Below are 18,641 nucleotides of genomic sequence, written 5' to 3' on the forward strand. Positions count from 1 at the left end.
TCGTTTGTAGACTCTTTGGAAGTTTGAAATTTCGGCGGGATCTTCAACTGTCAAGTAAAAGTAGTTTCTTTGAAGTTGTTAATCTTGTTTTTTTATTCGATTACAAATAATCACGTTTGAATATAGATATATTTATGAAGTATAGTTAAAGCAAAAGGTTGGTTAATAGGGGGCCACTTAACAATTTTACAAAGCGTATTTTATACATTTTGCATAAACCATATTATTTCTCCAGTATGCTCGCATGTAAGTTCTTTTAAGGTCGGCAGATTATGCTTCGATTCAGATTTCAGATTAAGCATGGCAAAGATGTATTATAGACATCCCTAGTAGAGTTGTAATTTTCTATGGTAGTGACACTTGACAATACTATTAAAAATTATATTGACAAATGACGTGACGTAATTTTTTTAGGTTACTTTACCTTCTCTATGGTTGTGCCATCGTTTGCGTTATTTTATTGCTGACCATTTTAGTTTCTAATAGCGTTATTTGCTATTAATTGAAATACCTGCGAAATAAAACCATATAACTCATATTTTGTGATATTAATTAATTTAATTATTCAATATATTGTTTGGTACAATGGCTGATAGTGATGATGAGTACGATCGTAAGAGACGCGACAAGTTTCGCGGAGAAAGAGGTGCTGCTGAGGGGAGTAGCTACAGAAGCAGCGATAGACGGGAAGAAAGAAGTCGAGGCCGAGAGGAATGGTCTGAAAGGTACTAGAAACTATTTGACAAAACTTCTAACATTACCAAGAAAATTTAAAAATGAATTATATTATGACCAAGCCAATCTAAAAATTACGCTCATAAGTATAAAGTCTCAACTTTGGCTCCTACCAAGTACCCTGCACATCATATAGATACACATTCTGTAAGCAGTCATCCGCTAACTACTACTGGTAACAATATGAATGATGTATTAACTGAGCACAAGATATTTAAAATATTTGACCATCTGGCAATCCTGTATGTAAATGTATCATCCTTTGCTAAACTAAATAATGTTAAATCCTTTTTCAGATCCCACCTTAAACATGTTGAACCTTCCAAATTCCCAACCCATATCCCTAAAGCTATAAAACGAAGCTCTGTTGCATTTATTGTAAGGTATAAAATATTTTATAAAAATATCTATTCTGCAAGTGTTATTTCATTTATCTTTATGTTATCATGTTATTGAGAATCATATATATAAATGATTTTGTTAGGGTTATATTATAATATTGTACTACTAGAAAATCAAGTTAAAAATTGCTGTTTTAGTAAGCTTGCATATTTTAAAGCATTGTTACATTAACAAAATTATTTTCTTTACTTAAAAGCCCCTCTTTGTTTTTTGAATCAGTCACAATTTGAACTTCATTATTTTAATTTATTGGCTAAAACATTCATTATTTGTGTTTATAAGAATTATTTTATTCAAAAACATGGTTTGCACTTGCAACAATTGTTTATTATATGTTTTAATAACTCACTTGTAATGTGTTACATAAAAGCTAAGTGCCATAAAGTTCTAACTTTAAATGACTTGCTACTAAAAGTTTCCTGATTCAATTATAGAATACTTTGTTTGCTCAAGATTACAACTTTGCAATAAAAAAAAATATACATTACTTGTTGCATGAATAACTATTTCAATATATCAATAATATTTGGAATAAAAAAATAGCCAACAGAAAATGAAATTATTTTATAGATCTCGGGGAGGCCGCTCAGGTCCTGACTATAGAGATTACCGTGGTGGAGCAACTGCCAGCCGAGGATTTTCACCAGTCAGAGGTGAGGGCCCACCCAGCAAGCGCATAAGACCAGATTGGCCAGGTGAAGACAGAAGGTATGGAGGAATGCCGCATGATTCGTATGGGTCATATGGCTGGGCTCATGATCACTTCGGACCTCATCCTGCACATCAGGGCTATGGTCAACCTATGCCACCAGTACCAGCAAGGTATGAGTTTATTGAATATATAACATACATTTGCATATTAGTTAATAATTTTACTTTCAATAATACATAAAACAAGTTACGCTTACTTTGGGGCTAGGTGGCGATGTGTGTATTGGTCATAGAATATTTATTTATTAATTATTTATGAGTATTCTTGGTTAGGGAAATATTCTCACCTGATAATTATTTTGTTAGGGATGCTGTGCTGCCCATGGGTCCAACTGATGGTCCTACCAATATGATGACTTTCAAAGCATTTTTAGCGGCTCAAGATGACTCCATCACTGTTGATGATGCGATACTGAAATACAATGAATACAAACTTGAGTTTAGAAGGCAGCAGCTTAATGAATTTTTTGTTGCTCATAAAGATGAAGAATGGTATGTATGTATATTATAAAAAAAAAAGTTTTTGTGCTGTAAATAAAAGCAATTGCATAAAAGTGGATAGATTTCTTGTTAGATGTTATCCAACAAAATTATGGAACTAAGATGCTGGATTTAAATTTTGAGATTTACATAAGTATACGAAAAAAAAAAAATTATTGTAGTTTGCTGGTGTCAATTTGCTCATACTTAAAAGGTTCTATGCCATAACTAACAAAACTCGATGTACAAAAAATATTTGACTATAAAATCGCTTTCCGTAACACTGCATAGAGTAGGTTATGCATAGAATCTTTTAATATGCAAATTTTAATAGAACACTTTTTTCCCTACAGTCTACAGCGTATTCACAAGGAATTGCCGGACGGCGTTAAGAAAATATATTCGAACCTTATGCAAATGTTAAAATGCTGTGTGTAGCTAGTTTTATTCGCGTTGACCCGTAGCGCGCAATGCTACAGGTTTCGTTACTGTTAGGAGTAGGGTTAAAATATTCCACAAATGTGGGACAGGTGAGATTATGAAGATTTTTTAAGTATTTCATAAGCACTTTTAAGTTTGTGTACTACATTATCACAGGTTTTTATGGAGGTATAGTAGACCAATTTCTTGCTGATTACGAACACTTGACTGTATACAATAGGCATGATGATAGTAACAAAGAATCGCTAAAATAGTGTATCAATCTGACAATGATTCATGTATTATAAAAACGTATTTTATTGATATTTCAAGTGAGATTGGGATTTTAAATAAATAAAACTGCAAAAATCTAGCGGTCCGCCATGAAAGGTGAAACGCCGTATTCAAAATTATGACGTCAAGTTATATAAACATAATTTTGTACTAAACATAACTTATATCAATTATTTTGTAATTTCAAAATATCAGTTGCTATATTTTTTGGTATCAATACCAGAACCAATAATCTTTCGCGGTACAAGGACGAGTGCGACCCCTTTGCCAGCGTATGGCGGGAAATCATTTTTTAAAATATAATTTGCAATTTATAACAATGATATATATGAAATATAATTTAAAACGTATTACACGTATTTTGTATATAGTTGATGCTTCCGACCATCGTAGGGCAGTTTTTTCAAAATAAGTCACCATGCCTATTCTAACAAACCTATTGGAAGTGAAGTCAACAGTATTCCTCAATTGGGAATAAAGACAAAAAGACGAAATTTAGCAATCACAGAAATTGGTCTTTAGAAACACACGCTGTTGATGGTAGTGATACAATCTATAAGTTATAAAATTCAAACTGTGATATTACTTGTTTCGTAGGTTCAAGATTAAATATCACCCTGAAGAGTCAGTGAAGCGTAAAGATGAACAGCTAGCGGCCTTAAAGGTATGTACTAGGGGGAAAAAAGCCGCTAATAGTAACTAACAATACAGTGTTTTAATTGCTTTGCCTTTGTTGATTAATTGTAACAATAAACTTAATTCTTTCACACAATAATTTGTTTATCTCAAAATTATCATGTTATATTATTGTTAAAGTCATCCATCCATCGTCCTTTTAACATGTTTTTGAAATGAACAGACCCTTCATTCGTCCCCATAACCCCTCTTAACATAAATTAAAAACTTTCAACTTTCGAGCATTGTAAACACATATTGTCTGCAAGAGTCTCTCAATCATTTACGATCACCCCATGATCTGATCATGCTAAAATTAAATTTAGTTCTTATCCTTGACCTTGAAAGTATTTCTTGATCAACTTCTAAATTGAAAACCATCCTGTTGGTTATGTTTGTTTCCTCTAAGTGAGCGTTAGTGTATGGTTTTCACGTTGTTCTTCTGTTACAGAAGTGGCTGCAGATCTTTTTTGCCTCCAGTAATCTCTTTTAACCTCATTTGCGTGATATTTTTTATGCAAATAAAATGCGAAAGTGGTAATTTGCCATATAATAAAATGAACGTTTTATCATGACTTAATTTTTTCTAACCTGTCTTTGATGTAAATTTTTCATTAATTTGATATAATTTAAAATTGTAAAAAAACAAAAACAAAAATATTGTTTCATTTATATGGGTTAGGTTAGGTTTTATGTTTTAAAAATAATGCAGGTATAAAAATTAATTAAGGGTACGGGTTTAAAATGTAATTAAGATTAAATATTATGATGTAATGCTATGGATGTAAAAATATTTTTTAGAATCGTCTAAATGTCTTCCTTGAGCTGTTGGGACAAGGAGAATTGGAAAAGGTGTCAGTAGATGTTGATAAATCCGAAAAATTGATACGTTTGCTCGACACAGTAGTAATAAAGTTAGAGGGTGGTACAGATGAAGATTTGAAAGCACTCGATGATCCATTACCGGTAGAAATTATTAATGACAAGCAAGGTACACCTTTATTTTTAACACCAAGGTAAAAATTTATCTTTTGAACTTTAACATTAATTTCTTTTTACACTTTCAGATAAAAATGACACAGAGAAAGCTGTTGTAATTGACGTAGATGCAGTAAAAGTAAAAGATGAAAATGAAAGTCAAGATAAGGATAAGGTACGCAACCTTTACCAAAATGATATTGCATCTTCTTTGTTTATGGATTAGATAAGAACAATCATCGTGTGGCAAAAATCAAAAATGAATGCACAAAGTATGCAATAGGAAAAATGTCATAACCAAAACAACTTTTTTCAAGTTTGAAAAGTACAGGTTTTGCCAACAAAATATAACGTGATATTTGGACAGGAATGAAGATATTTGCGACAGGAAACTACGAGTTTTAGACGTGATGCGTGTTCGGCAATAAATGTTTAGGTTAATTTACAGGACCAAAAGGCGGAGTCACCTAAACCCACCGCACCTCTGACGATGGAGATCGATCCTCATTTGCGTCAACTGCAAGAGCAAGCTAAGTTGTTCTCCAGATATAACTCTGTTCCAGGGCAAGAAGCAGAAACAGAAGAAGTGCCTGAGAAAGAGCCACGTAAGTAAGCTTTCAGCTCAGCAAGATTTACATTTATAACAAGACTGCGTCGACCGAGTATCGTAATCCTTTCTAAACCATTATTAGACGAAAGCAGGCGTTACTTTGCGGAATTCCATGATATATTATGAACATTAAGCCTAATTTGCTGTACTCCGCGAAAAGCAGGAGAATCTGTATTTTGTAATTTATAGTTTCTTCAATCCTTATACCTTTTAAAACCGTCTAAATGGGTGTACCATACCTATCATTTAATTGTTGGAGTAATTAGACAATGATACAATCAAACACAGCCATATGATAGTTTCAAGTTGCGGTGTCGCAACTAAATAAATAAATAAATAAAGGGTTAAATAAAAAATAACAGATAGCTCTTGGCGTTTTAGTACCTATTATTAAAACGCTATCGCTATGTAGCGATAAAGACGTCAAAGTGTATACTTTTTGGTAATTTTTTTTACTTATAATTTGTTATGTTTATGTGGTGTACAATAAAAGTGTATTCATTGATTCATTCATAACAACTTTTGTTTAAGATTTGTTTTAAATTCAGTATTAATTTATTTCATAAAAAAACAGGTTATTCTTGTAATATTACACTGTGAAACCAAATACATGGGATTGAGCAACGCGGCATAGTCGGGTCAGTGATCGCCGATAGATTTGTGGTTCGCGCGCTGATGCCGATGCTACATTACAGAGTAACAAGTAGAGTATATATGTAAAATTATACTTAAGAGCATTAGTGTAAACAGCTACAGGCCGAGTGCTTTCTGGTATTTTTTATTTATCCCTGTATCGTTGGCATGTAACTGTATCATATGTATATCGCTTTTATCAACCATATTCTTAGCAAAAATCTTAAGATTTTACTGTTAAGTCATAATGACAGATGTTTCTATATTCTGTTCCTCAAATATAATGTACGTTAACGTGTCGATGATTCTATTAATAAACCGTCTTGCCATTGTAATTGTTATTTAGCAAAAATTGAATAACTTTTTTTATAGCACCACCCGGTTCCTCTTCAAGCTCGTCGTCATCCAGCTCTTCATCATCGAGCTCCGAGGACGAGGGAGAAACAACATCTCGCCGTAAATCGAAATCTAAATCTAAATCAAAAACGCCAGACAAATCTCCTAAAGAAAAGGAGAGATCGAAATCGCCGAGCGTGGAAAAAGTTAGCGAAAACAAAGACAAGGAGGCCAGCAATGATAAATCTGACCAAGCGAATGATGTGATAGTGGAAAAGAAGGAATCGCGTGCGCTACATAAAACTACGTCGATATTTTTGAGAAACTTAGCGCCTACTATTACAAAGGCTGAAGTCGAAGCGGTAAGTACGATTACTCCTCAACATTTAGTGCTAGTTTCTCATGTACAACTTGCGGGATTCGACCAGTTGCGGCATTCTCAAATATTGAACATAACTATAAATGATAAAAATTTTAGTTTGTTTTAATTTTTTTGTTCCCGAAAACAAACAAGGTACAATAAATAAATAGGGGGTACATGTTTTGAGTAAATCTAAGTGAATAATTTTTGCAATATTTAGGTATTTATTTATTCATAATTTTATTGTTAAATTCAATCCATTTAATGCTGAGCTATGTTTGTATTTAGGTACATTATAGTCTAGCAGTACGCTGCCGATTCACTATTCCTTCCGACTGAATTTTCCCTCTTTTTTTTATTTGCGAGTCAAAGTTTCATTTATTGTTTAAGGTTTATAATTATTTATTTAAAAAAAATTGACTAAAAGTTACACGCTTACTTAGTTCCTATATTTCTAAAGTATAGCAGTATGTTACTTGTCACTCAGTTTTTTCTTTTTTTAAGTAAATATCTAAAGTAAGCGTTGCAAATACGCATCAAGGACAAACTTCTTCGGTTTTTATGGTGCTATTATACTAACAGTTTGTTGTGTATGTTCTGAATAAGAAATAAATAAAATTTAGCTAAATTCAGCTCCAATTTAATAAACATAATAAAGTACTAACATCATCAATAAAAAATAAAAGGATTTAAGGGTACTAGTAGTTTAAGGAAATATAATTGTTATTTGTGGTTAGATGTGTAAACGTTACGGTGGATTTCTGCGCGTGGCGTTAGCCGACCCGCTACCGGAGCGGCGTTGGTTTCGCCGCGGCTGGGTCACTTTTCGCCGTGAGGTCAACATAAAGGACATCTGTTGGAACCTAAATAACATACGGGTAATTTTCATATTGAATTCAATTAAAAAATTCTTTATTCATGTAGGCCTATCGCAGGCACTTATGAAGCGTTCATTCATATATGTTTACATAATTGTGTGGTGATGGGGATAACTACGTTCACCAACTTAAACCTAAAGCTACGACGGTTCCATACGCGCCCTGGTCCAAGAAGAGCCGACATCACAATTAGCCTGGTAATTTTTTTTTATCACCATCTCACTGTTTATTAATATTAAGCTGTGAAGTTAGAGCAATACACACCCCAGCTTTTTTCGTTTAAGGTAATCCTTAGTTTTATAAAATGATTTGTCCATAAGCATACGTTTTGTATAAACTTTGAACTTATTGAGTGACGTTTGTTTTTAAAGATTTCGTTGGGTAATTTGTTATAAAACAAAATAGAATTTCCCTTGAATGTATTACCAATTTTATTTAGCCTAGTAAATTGCACGAGTTTATTTTTACTTTTAATATCCATATTGTTACATTCCATTTTCTTTTATTCATAGATTGTTATAGCATGTATGCACAGTGCAATTGAATAACATTATCATGCCAGTACTATACAATTCAGAAATAAAACAATATTCTTTAATAAACTGTTGACAAAGTCTCTTTTAAGTAGTCCGCAATGAGTATTAGAAAAATAAAATATAGATGTTATTTAAAGCAACTGTGGCACTTTTTGCTAGTTTTCTTCTTCAATACAAACAGGTACGTTACAAAACAGCTTATAAAGTAGGCTTCCTGAATTAAAGGTGAACTCTAGATTCATTATCATGCATGCATCGTTATCTGTGTGGTGTAGAGTGTAAATTATAAAAAAGTTATATAATTATTCCGTGCAGATTTGTCTAGGTTACAATAATAGGTCATTGTATATCATGGACTTTCTCTACGTAGTGTCTGCTTCTAGCCAATATCCTCAATCTCACACATAAGGCGAAAAATTGTTATATGTAAGTGTGTATATTTGTTAATCCTTTACGCCGAAACATCTAAATCAATTTGACTGAGTTTTGGCTCAAGAATTCATAAAATCCAGGGTAACAGATAGGCTACTTTTTACTCCATTGATTGGTCCTTGTTGAGCTATATTTATATTTTGCCATATCAAACTTCTTCGAAAATACATTTATACTTATTGCATGATAAAAAAATAAGCGTTCAGATTTAAATTGACGCAGGTAACTAGTTTAGAATGATAGCGGTGTTAGCCCAGTGGTTAGGACTTCGGCTTCATTTTTGGGGGTCGAGCTCGAATCTCAACAACCTCTAAACTTTTCTAAGTTATGTGCGTTTTGATTAATAAAAATATCACTTGTTTCAACGGTGTAGGAAAACATCATGAGAAAGCCTGCATGCCTGAGAGATCTCCATAATGTTCTCACAGGGTTGTGAAGTCCATCAATCCGCACTGGGCCAGCGTGGTAGTCGGCCGGTAATGGGTCGATATAATGATGATGATGATGACGTGACTCTTAATAAGGAACTAATTTGTTCAGTTGCGGGAATGCGAGCTAGGCGCGATAGTGAACCGCGACCTACAGCGTCGAATCCGGCCAGTTTCGGGCGTGACGCTCGAGCGCGGTGTATTGCGCGCAGACGCACGTCTCGCGGCTCGCTTGGCTCATCACCTCGACACTAGATCTCGGCTCTGGCAAGAAGAATCCACCCAGACCAGCGACGCCACTCAACCAGCCGAAAAGGAGCAAGACTCTGTGGTGAGAAGAAGTAGAACCATTCGCGTCGATAAATTTGTTCAAAATATTACTGTACCAAGAAGCAAATGGCGATAATGCCAAATGAAGTGCAAAACTCGGGCAAAACCACCGAAGTTGTTTTTGTGTTCATGCATCTAGTTTTTTTTTCATGCCTTTCGTTGCCTTCCGTTGTTATTCAGCGAAAATGAGGCCGAATAGTACCATTCACCTTATTGTTTTGCATTTCTGTTATTTTTCTCTGTGATTGTGTGCCGATACAAAAAACAAAAAATAATATTAACGCATTCATTCAAAGTACCGTTATTGAAAACGTAGCTTTAATAATTAGTGTTTGTATAATCTTTTGCAGATTGTACCTTTACCTTAGCTTCCTTACATTCGTTTTGCATTTTCTTGACTGCTCCGTGGTGTATAAAGAATTTTTTTAATATATTTATTCGTTCAAGGTATCTCAAATATCATTTTAGTAGTAAACAATGGAAATTATGCCTTACGTGATAAAACCTAATCTTATTTCATGGAAATAAGTTATACGAAATCAATTCCCATACAGAACTTCAGCCTGAACTCCAAAAATCCTGTACTCCATAAGATAACAGAGCATCTAATCGAAGAAGCTTCTACAGAAGAAGATGAACTATTGGGACTGGAGGCGTCCTCTGAACCCACGACTCTGGAACAACCGGACCCAGATCTGATCCGCGTGTTGGACCGACTTGTGTTGTACTTGCGTATTGTGCATTCGGTGGATTATTACAATCACTGCGAGTATCCCTACGAGGATGAGATGCCGAACCGGTGCGGTATCATGCACGCGCGATCTGGACCACCTGCCAATAAGGTTATTTACTAATTATTTACAAAGTCCGTCAGTTAGTGTGTTGTATTCTCAAGGCTATTAGGCTAAATCGATCTTTTTCTAACGACGTCTCCGGCTCAGCGGCGAAAAATTTATAAAAAAAAGCTTCATAAGCATGGAGCCATTTTAAATTGGGAAAGCACAGACTTTTTCCTTTAACACAGATTAAAAGTTCCTAGAGGCTATTTGTCGGTTGTAGCTGTGTATGTTTGTCTGCTGTCCACTTTTCACGCAGCAACGAGATGATGAAATTATTTGCATAGATAGATATGTTAACGTTTTTTATACGCAAATCGTACCGATTGAGTTTCAGGTAACCGCTAGTATTCAATCTATATAATATTGAATATTAGACTTTGGCTATATAATATACTTAATATTATATTATGAGGATACTTAACGTTGTTTTCAACACGTTAATAGGATAGTGGTAAGGACTAAATCTTCATTTTCGGGAGGACCGAGCTCGTATCCCGACATGAATTTCTAACTTTCAGAGTTATGTGCGTTTTAAGCAATTAAATATCACTTGCTTTACGGTGATGATACCCTACCTCATTCTAGGAGGAGACCCGTGTCCCGTAGTGGGTTAATGATGATGATGATGACTTAATCTTATTTTCAACTTGTAGCCCTCTCAGCAAGAAATTCAGGACTACATCAGGGCATTCGAAGGAAAAATGTCTGCTTTCTTACAAGACGTGAAGCCCCTCAGCGATGAGGAATTGCATAAACTTGGTATTAAGGTAAATACACAAACTTAAACCGTGCTTTTTCATGCAGTACTAATGCATAATAATGTTTAGGCAACAAATGTTTTTAATTTATAAGAAATTAATCCTTCAGGATTCGGAAGCAGAAGTGGAAAAGTTTATTCAAGCTAACACACAAGAACTCTCAAAAGACAAATGGCTTTGTCCACTAAGCGGCAAGAAGTTTAAGGGACCAGATTTCATAAGAAAACATATCTTTAACAAACACGCTGAAAAGGTAGGAGGTTGATTCATTTAAACAGCTGAAGTATTTGTATTAAATTTCGTGTTATATTTTTTTAACTACCGACGCAAAAAAGAAAGTGTTATAAGTTTAACGTCTGATATGTGTCTGTCTGTGGTTTGTAGCTCCCAAACGAATAGATCAATTTTTATGCTGGATTTTACTGTTGTTATAATTTTATTATTATTTTACTTTTATTTTATCTGACGTGATCGAGACGGTTCTCAGCTAAAACTTAGAAAACCGGTTCTCGTGTGTAAGTTAGACTGCTCCTTTCTGACTTGACTAAAGTATCTCTACTCTCATATTTTCGATTGATTTGAAATTCGTAATGTTATCTTCGTGGTCCGTGACACGGTAAACCTTGAGTTGATGCTGCAGCCGAGCGGTTGGCTATCGCATGGGCAGTGGCATGCACTTCATACATGCACAAAAGCAATGCCTGCCCTAAAATTTAAACATAATTCGTATAAGAGGAGGATTTTGGCTGTTTTATGCAAATTCCCTGCTCATTGTTTTTTATTATTGTACACATCTTATTTGTAATCAACGCATCAAAAGTGCCATATATGTGCCTATTTGAATAAAGAAATATTTGACTTTGACAATGCATACCGTGGTAAGAAACCCAGTGCACGCCACTGCGCATAGGTATACCCAACTCCTCAGCTGCATATATCTGAAGTGGAAATCTGTAATATATAAGATATAATTTCCGTATTAATTTATTATAACATCAGTATATGTCCAAGTATACTTTACTATAAGGCGTCCAGGATTAAGGTAAAGGTTGTGTGAAGTATATTATTTTCTGCTGTATAATTTTAAACAAAAACTTTATTGTTTGAATTGATGTTTCATTATTATAGAAATAGTTTGAAGCAACATTAATTTATATAGGTACATGACATGCATATTCAATTCTTTATTGTTTGCAATGTCACTATTAATCATGACCATCTATCTCTTATATTAATCAAATGGTTTTTGTGCAGGTGCTTTGTATTAAATTTAATTCAAAATATTGAAAACCTAAATAAAAATCTATTATAAAAAAAAATACTAAGAAAATTACATTTGGAAAAGGTAATTTTTTTATTTGTTTGTTTTTACCTATGTTCGGAACAACCGCTGCACCAATCCTTATGAAATTAGCCGTAGCCGTAGCATCGTATAGAAAGTATAGAACTTTCTAACCCTTTAGCAGTAACAAAACTCGGAGAATATTTTTTTCATAGCCTTTGTGCAGCGGTATCACAATCAATTGCGTGGAAATCACCAAGCTCAGCCATGCCAGTGTTGGGGTATTTTTCTGAATTCTTTAATATTTTGTTTCAATTATTGTTTATAATGGTCTTATGAGTTTCTAAAGAGGATTGAGGATGTTTTATTTTTTGTGCCTATCTGCCTAACATACAAGTAAATATCTATTTTAAATAGCCTGATTAGGGCGTGGGGGCCGTGACAAATTTCTTAACTTTGCAAGTTAAAATTCGCCGCTGGCTTAATAAGGTTGAGAACCCGTGACCTAATGGGTAAGATATCGGCTTCGCTTTCGGGGGTGTAGTTTCGGCTCGCACCTCTAACTTTCGGAATTCTCTGAGAATTAGAGAAGCGAGGAGTTAGAGGTTTTAAGCAATTAAATATCACTTGCTTAAGCTGTGAAGAAAATCGTCGTGAGACATGCCTTCGATGGTTTTGGTTCACAAAGGTGTGTGAATTCAATCCGCACGTGACCACCGTGTTTGTCACTATGGACTATAAACCGTTTCATTCTGAGCGATTTGTGCTGTAGTGAACTGGTAATGGGTTGATAATAATGATAATAACTATAAGGTGGACGAGGTGCGTCGCGAGGTGTCGTACTTCAACGCGTACGTGCGCGATGTGAGACGTCCCCAGCAGCCCGAACCTCCGTCTCGACCCACGCCTCCCGCGCAACACGCACCGCCTATGCACATGTGAGTTAACAACTGCTACAGCTATTGGCACACTGGTTTTTCTTTTTCTTTTAATGAATATAGCGAAAATCGAGCGGGCGAGTCATATGCGACTCAATTACCGCCGCCCATGAACATTTAAAGCACCAAGGGAACTAAGCGCCAATGAGTTGCTGGCTTTTGGTCTCTTAAAAAGTTCAAAGTTTGTATTAAACGTAAGCTTATAGAAAAGTCCTATTATTGTATCAAGGACTACGTCAACAATAAAAGTGCTTGGGTGTAAATTATTGCTCTAACCAGGTTGCTTCTTTAATAGTTTTAAATGACAATGTGAGATGGAGATAACAAAACAATAACAACCGGTTAAGTTTGTTGTATACTTATTTTTAGGCCGGAGCGCGTTTGGAACCCTTGTATCTTTAGTTTTAAGTTGATGAATTTATTTAACGCCATCAACTCACTTCTATGTCATATTTTAAAAGTAAAGCACGCATCAAAAGTGCCACCTATGTGAATAAAGAAATATTTGACTTTGACTACAGACGGATCACTGGATGCGACCTCGTCAAGTAAGATTGCGCGACTATAGTTTTAATTGAAAATATTTTATTCCTTTAGGTATAGTGGTGGGGGTGGCGGAGGAGGTGGGGGAGCGCGCGGTTGGGGCTGGGGAGGATGGGCCCCACCGCCCGCACCCTACGCGCCGCGACACCCGCGATTCTCGCGACCCAGGTACATATCGCGGGAAATATTCTATCCGGGCTGAAACTTACCACCTAACTTCAGCCCGGATAGAATGTTTCCTCAACTTTCTACCATCCAACCGCGAGATATCCATCTTTTCCATCTATTTGATAAGCTCTCTCGAAAAAAAACTATTCTCAGCTCGACTATAATTACGTCGTCTATAAATTTTACTTTTATCTTCATGGCTTTATTACCTAATCATAAATTTCAATCAGTTTATCATTATTTTTTATTTGTATCAACATCATATGTTTAATACAAACGAATATATATATCGATTCTTCAAATATTTAATTTTTATATTTTATTATTTAAATTTATTGTTAGCTTCATAACTTAGCGTTACTTACTTGTTACTATAGGTAACTTATATGTTATATTGTAACTTGCACCATTCGGCCCCACCCAACTCGTGACCTGCGTTCAAGGAACACTATGTATTTTGTATTGTATTGCAACCTTAACATTTCCTAATTCAGACATATTGTTTATTTGCTTATTAATCTTGATTTTGTGCAGCTTTTCATGTCATAATAATTATGTTTCCCACTAAGCATATTTACTAATATTGAAATTATTTTATTAAAATTGTCTCGAACATAAAATATTTATTGTTTTCCGATCATCATATCTATATTATGTTTGAGACGTATTTATAGTTGAAGGAAAATAATTTGCAGGGAAACCGTGGATCGATCCCGGCCTATTATTGCTTACAACGATCTCGACTTCCCGGATAATGGTGACATATTTTAAGTTACAAAGAAGGACAGGATACATTGTATTATTTTATATAAAAATATTATAAATATTTCAGACGTAACTATGAAGATTTCATAGATTATCTAAAAAAATGCTTGGTTTTATCACCCTTTTTTTATATAAAATCGAATGATATTATTGTATCAGTAATAGCCAATTCTTCAGATATTTTTTTTCGGACAATGTTCTTCTAACTTACTTCGACAATTAAGTACAATATATATTTTAATTCTTTTTTGTTAATATAGACAATTTTGTAATCAGTTTAGATAGAAAGAAATATAGTATAGTGCAGTGCGACGCATTGTTAGCGCAAGAATTTTTATAAATCTTACTTTTATTTTGATGTTTCTAGTGTATGATGTATAAAAATAAAGTGTCCGAAAATGAACACTTAATTTCTTTTTTCTCTTCCTTAATCCTTCCTCACCTCGAATTATTATGATTAACTGAATCAAATACGTATATTACTCCCGGGAAGCTGAGATTAATTTGGCACTCATATAAAGTATCTTTAACAAAAATATGTATTGTTTGTGTGTGTGAGCGAGTGTGTGTGTTTGTGTCACGTGTGTGCGCTTTGAGTATTCGCCCCTAACTTGGTTTGTGGTTGATTGTTAAAGGGGCGGAGGCGCCGAGTTTCGTCCGGTGATACACTACCGCGACTTGGACGCCCCGCGCGAACCTGACGAGTTCGTTTAACGTGGACCAACAGGGTCTTGCCAAAGGAGCCACTTGAAAAATGAACTTATTATTGCCTTAAAGTAGATTCATTGTGTAATGGCTACTGTTGCTTTTAGTTTGACGTTATATAAGATAGAGGTTTAGGAAAAATGGTATATTTTAAATAGTGATCACTTTTGTTGAAAATAAATAAATATTAATTATTAAAGCAGTTTAACTTTGACGCAGGCTGACACATAATCCATACTTATTCTATACTAGCAGTTGTTATTCCGCTTTTTTAAGGTTTGCAAATGGGTAGAGTCTGTTTTCCTGGAATAAAAAGTAGACCATGTTACTTTCCGATCTTTAAACTAACTCTTAAAAAAATTCAAAAATAAAAAATCACCTTACACCAGTCACCACCAAAACTCTATGTCGAAAATCAAGCTAATTGGGTCTATATTAGCTTAGCTATGGCGAAAACGGAGTACAAACAAACAAACACACTGTCGCATTTATAAGTAAGGATCCTACAGTGTATTTCCTTAATGTTAGATATTGAGCAGTTTCTTTTTCGTAGCCGCTAAGCAGATTATAATGAAATTTAGCGGAGAGATAGTTCGCTACGACATATGACAGTGGTAAATAATTTATCACTCACAAAATATACAGAAACCGCCACATAAATGAGGGCGATAGGTAATTCGTGGGGTGTCAATTTATCATCATCTGACCACAGGTAGTCTAATGATGGACCGACGTAGGTCTTTTTTAATGAGGTACTAAAATATTCAAACTCCATGAAGGATTTGATCACGGATACTAAATTCAGAGGTACGTAATCAAATACGTAAATAAACTTACCTTGTAAATCATGTATTGGAAAACTTAATAGGTAAAACCAGCGCTTCATATGAATTCAAAATCGTGCTATCCTTTCATCCGTGAGTAAGCATGGCTTGGAACCTTGCATCTATATTGTTCTCCGAAATAGTATTGAGAAGAGTTGAAGAGGAAAATTGCAACATGTTAGCCGAGGTCAATATAATGCTATATAATTTGTATACGATAAAAAAAACCTTTGTTTTTGTTTAACCTATCAATAAAATTAAGTGAAGTGATAAAAATACCATTAAGTAAAAAGGTCGAACAAGTTTTCCATCAAAAATGAAATAATTAACTTACTGCTTTTAATTATATTATGAATTCTTCGTTGTCATTTACTTACAACCCAAAAACAAAGAAAACTTATACCTGCAAAATTAGGTGATAAAACACAATTTAATACAAGTTTTAAGGAAGGTATATATCGCAGCTTAAATGAATTATTAATAACGATGTGACTCTTCTCTTTTCAAAGTTGGTAAGTTAGGCGATTTTTTAGCGAGGAAGACTGTTATCCCCACAGATGGATTATATTTTATATATCCACTAATTGACTGCAATCCAACCGTCTGGTGGCGGACCTAACGTAGTAGTAGCTGATTAACGTGTCTAGTGGTAACTGAACACGGCCGCAGGCTCCCACAAAAAAATCCGGACAACAGCACGAAAGAGAAGAAGAAATAAATTATCCATTTTTTACTTTATTGTAGGTACACCAAGAAACTCATACAATATTAACAAAAACGACTCTATTGTATAAAATAGTTGTAACATTGGCGGCCTTATCGCTACTAAGCGATCTCTGCCAGGAAAGCAGACTGCAGAGGACACGAAGCAGGTTATGGATGTACGGACACAATTATAAGAAAAGGCTACAATATTTTTTTTTATAATATATACATCTACACTAATACAGACACACTTACGTATATATGCATACGTACCTAAATATATATTGCACATCAGGTACGCATACATGATATATATTTTGGTCTAATACCTATTACTCGCAAACAATATGATAATTAGGTAGGTAACAGTAGGTAGGTATTTAGACAAAGTTTAGCTTATATATGCGATCATACTTACCTCTTTTTTTGCACGTGCCGACTCTACCGGTTAAACCCCATGTTATTTAAAATTAGCGACCGTTAGCAGAGTTGGGATGTACGCTAAATCAATAAACATTGGGAATTCAGGAGACCCTAAACACTGTTGGTGGCATACCGAGTACGGAGTGGATTTGACGTACCGAGTACAGAGTGGACCTGACGTACCGAGTACAGAGTGTTATAGTTACCGTTTAGATAAAGCGTGTACCTGACACTTACTCTTACCTACTGCGAGGTAAGTAATAAAGGAAGCTTTAGTGGTAGGTACGTGTTGGTAATTCACTTCTAGAGAATTTTAAAGCCTTAAATGGATGCCTTATGCAAACATCATCATTATCATCTTATATTGCCTATAACAGTGCACTGGGACTATAAGCCTCATCCTATGGAAGGGTTTGCTCATAATCAACACACTGTTCAGACGAGTTGGGTTTATGTTTCCTTAGTCGACTCGTACGACAACTGCCAGGGTTGGTGACAACTGTATTCTAATCTGCCGTCGCCACAAAGCGTAAAAATCGTATTTTTATCTGACTGCGAAAGGAGGGTTGTGTTTTTCGAGTGTATGTATGTATGTTTGTATATTTCTTAGTTTTATCCTCTTCTCAATTAGGTACATATTGCATTTGAGATTTTTTATTAAAGTTCATAGAATAAGACAATGGCGAGATTATTTAGTCACCGCATAATTAATGTCATATCCTATACATGGCAGGTTATAAATAAATCCTTGACCTCTAAAATAAACGTGACACGTAAATTATGTTCCGTTTGCTTGTAATCGTTGTTATTATTGATGATTTACAGTTTAAGTAGCCTATTTCATTTAAGTCCATCAAAACCGATATTTTATTCTTAACGTACTAACCTGCTATCAAATAAGGCTGCGACCGGACTAAAGGTTCCTCTTTTGTTTGATAAACAAAAATCAGCCTGATATCTTCCTAACTTAGCTTAGGACCTGGGTTAGATTCCCAGATCGGGATTACTGGCAATAAATCTAAGAATAAATAAATAAATAAATATACTACGACAATACACACACCGCCATCTAGCCCCAAAGTAAGCGTAGCTTGGGTACTAAGACGACTGATGAATATTTTTTTTTTATGAATAATATACATAAATACATAGAATATACATATAAACACCCAGACACTGACAAACATTCATGCTCATCACACAAACATTTTCCAGTTGTGGGAATCGAACCCACGGCCAAAGTTCGCCAATCCACATTAAACTGTGGCGGGTTTTTAATTTAAAACACTTTCCCCTATGAAACAGGAGGCTTGTGTCCACCAACACTGACCTCCCTGGCGAACCGGTGAGCGCTGTGGTTAAAGTGGGAGGTCCTGGGTTTTTTATAGTAGGTTATCATTAACGAACCAAGCTGATTGCCCACCTGGTCGAAAACCATTGCCTATAAACAGA

General features: G+C 34.8%; 1 protein-coding gene across 3 annotated transcripts; it reads left to right on the top strand.

Moving 5' to 3' along the window:
- The first annotated feature begins 422 nt into the window (after positions 1 to 422).
- Positions 423 to 15,412, top strand: LOC120629568 (serrate RNA effector molecule homolog). 3 transcript variants are annotated; one of them, XM_039898535.1, is made up of 16 exons: positions 423 to 725; positions 1,708 to 1,959; positions 2,155 to 2,340; positions 3,640 to 3,706; positions 4,519 to 4,708; positions 4,785 to 4,870; positions 5,144 to 5,300; positions 6,311 to 6,636; positions 7,373 to 7,513; positions 9,022 to 9,240; positions 9,794 to 10,081; positions 10,732 to 10,845; positions 10,946 to 11,089; positions 12,932 to 13,056; positions 13,654 to 13,767; positions 15,168 to 15,412. In XM_039898535.1, exons 1-16 carry the CDS (start codon positions 586 to 588, stop codon positions 15,244 to 15,246), a joined length of 2,628 nt encoding a protein of 875 aa, XP_039754469.1. In that variant the 5' UTR covers positions 423 to 585; the 3' UTR covers positions 15,247 to 15,412. The 3 variants fall into 3 exon arrangements, with proteins under 3 accessions (XP_039754469.1, XP_039754478.1, XP_039754485.1); XM_039898544.1 differs by lacking the exon at positions 15,168 to 15,412 and adding an exon at positions 14,463 to 14,934; XM_039898551.1 differs by lacking the exons at positions 423 to 725; positions 1,708 to 1,959; positions 2,155 to 2,340 and adding an exon at positions 2,762 to 2,858 and having other exon boundaries at positions 15,168 to 15,411.
- The last annotated feature ends 3,229 nt before the right edge of the window (positions 15,413 to 18,641 follow it).

This window comes from Pararge aegeria, chromosome 2 (assembly GCF_905163445.1).
Source record: "Pararge aegeria chromosome 2, ilParAegt1.1, whole genome shotgun sequence".
NCBI lineage: Eukaryota > Metazoa > Arthropoda > Insecta > Lepidoptera > Nymphalidae > Pararge > Pararge aegeria.

Bases quoted from the DNA above. Each gene is read 5' to 3' on its own strand.
- LOC120629568 (XM_039898535.1), top strand. From the start codon at position 586: ATGGCTGATAGTGATGATGAGTACGATCGTAAGAGACGCGACAAGTTT. The intron at 7,514-9,021 runs GTAATTTTCATA...TAATTTGTTCAG, and splicing joins GGAACCTAAATAACATACGG to TTGCGGGAATGCGAGCTAGG. The intron at 9,241-9,793 runs GTGAGAAGAAGT...ATTCCCATACAG, and splicing joins AAAAGGAGCAAGACTCTGTG to AACTTCAGCCTGAACTCCAA.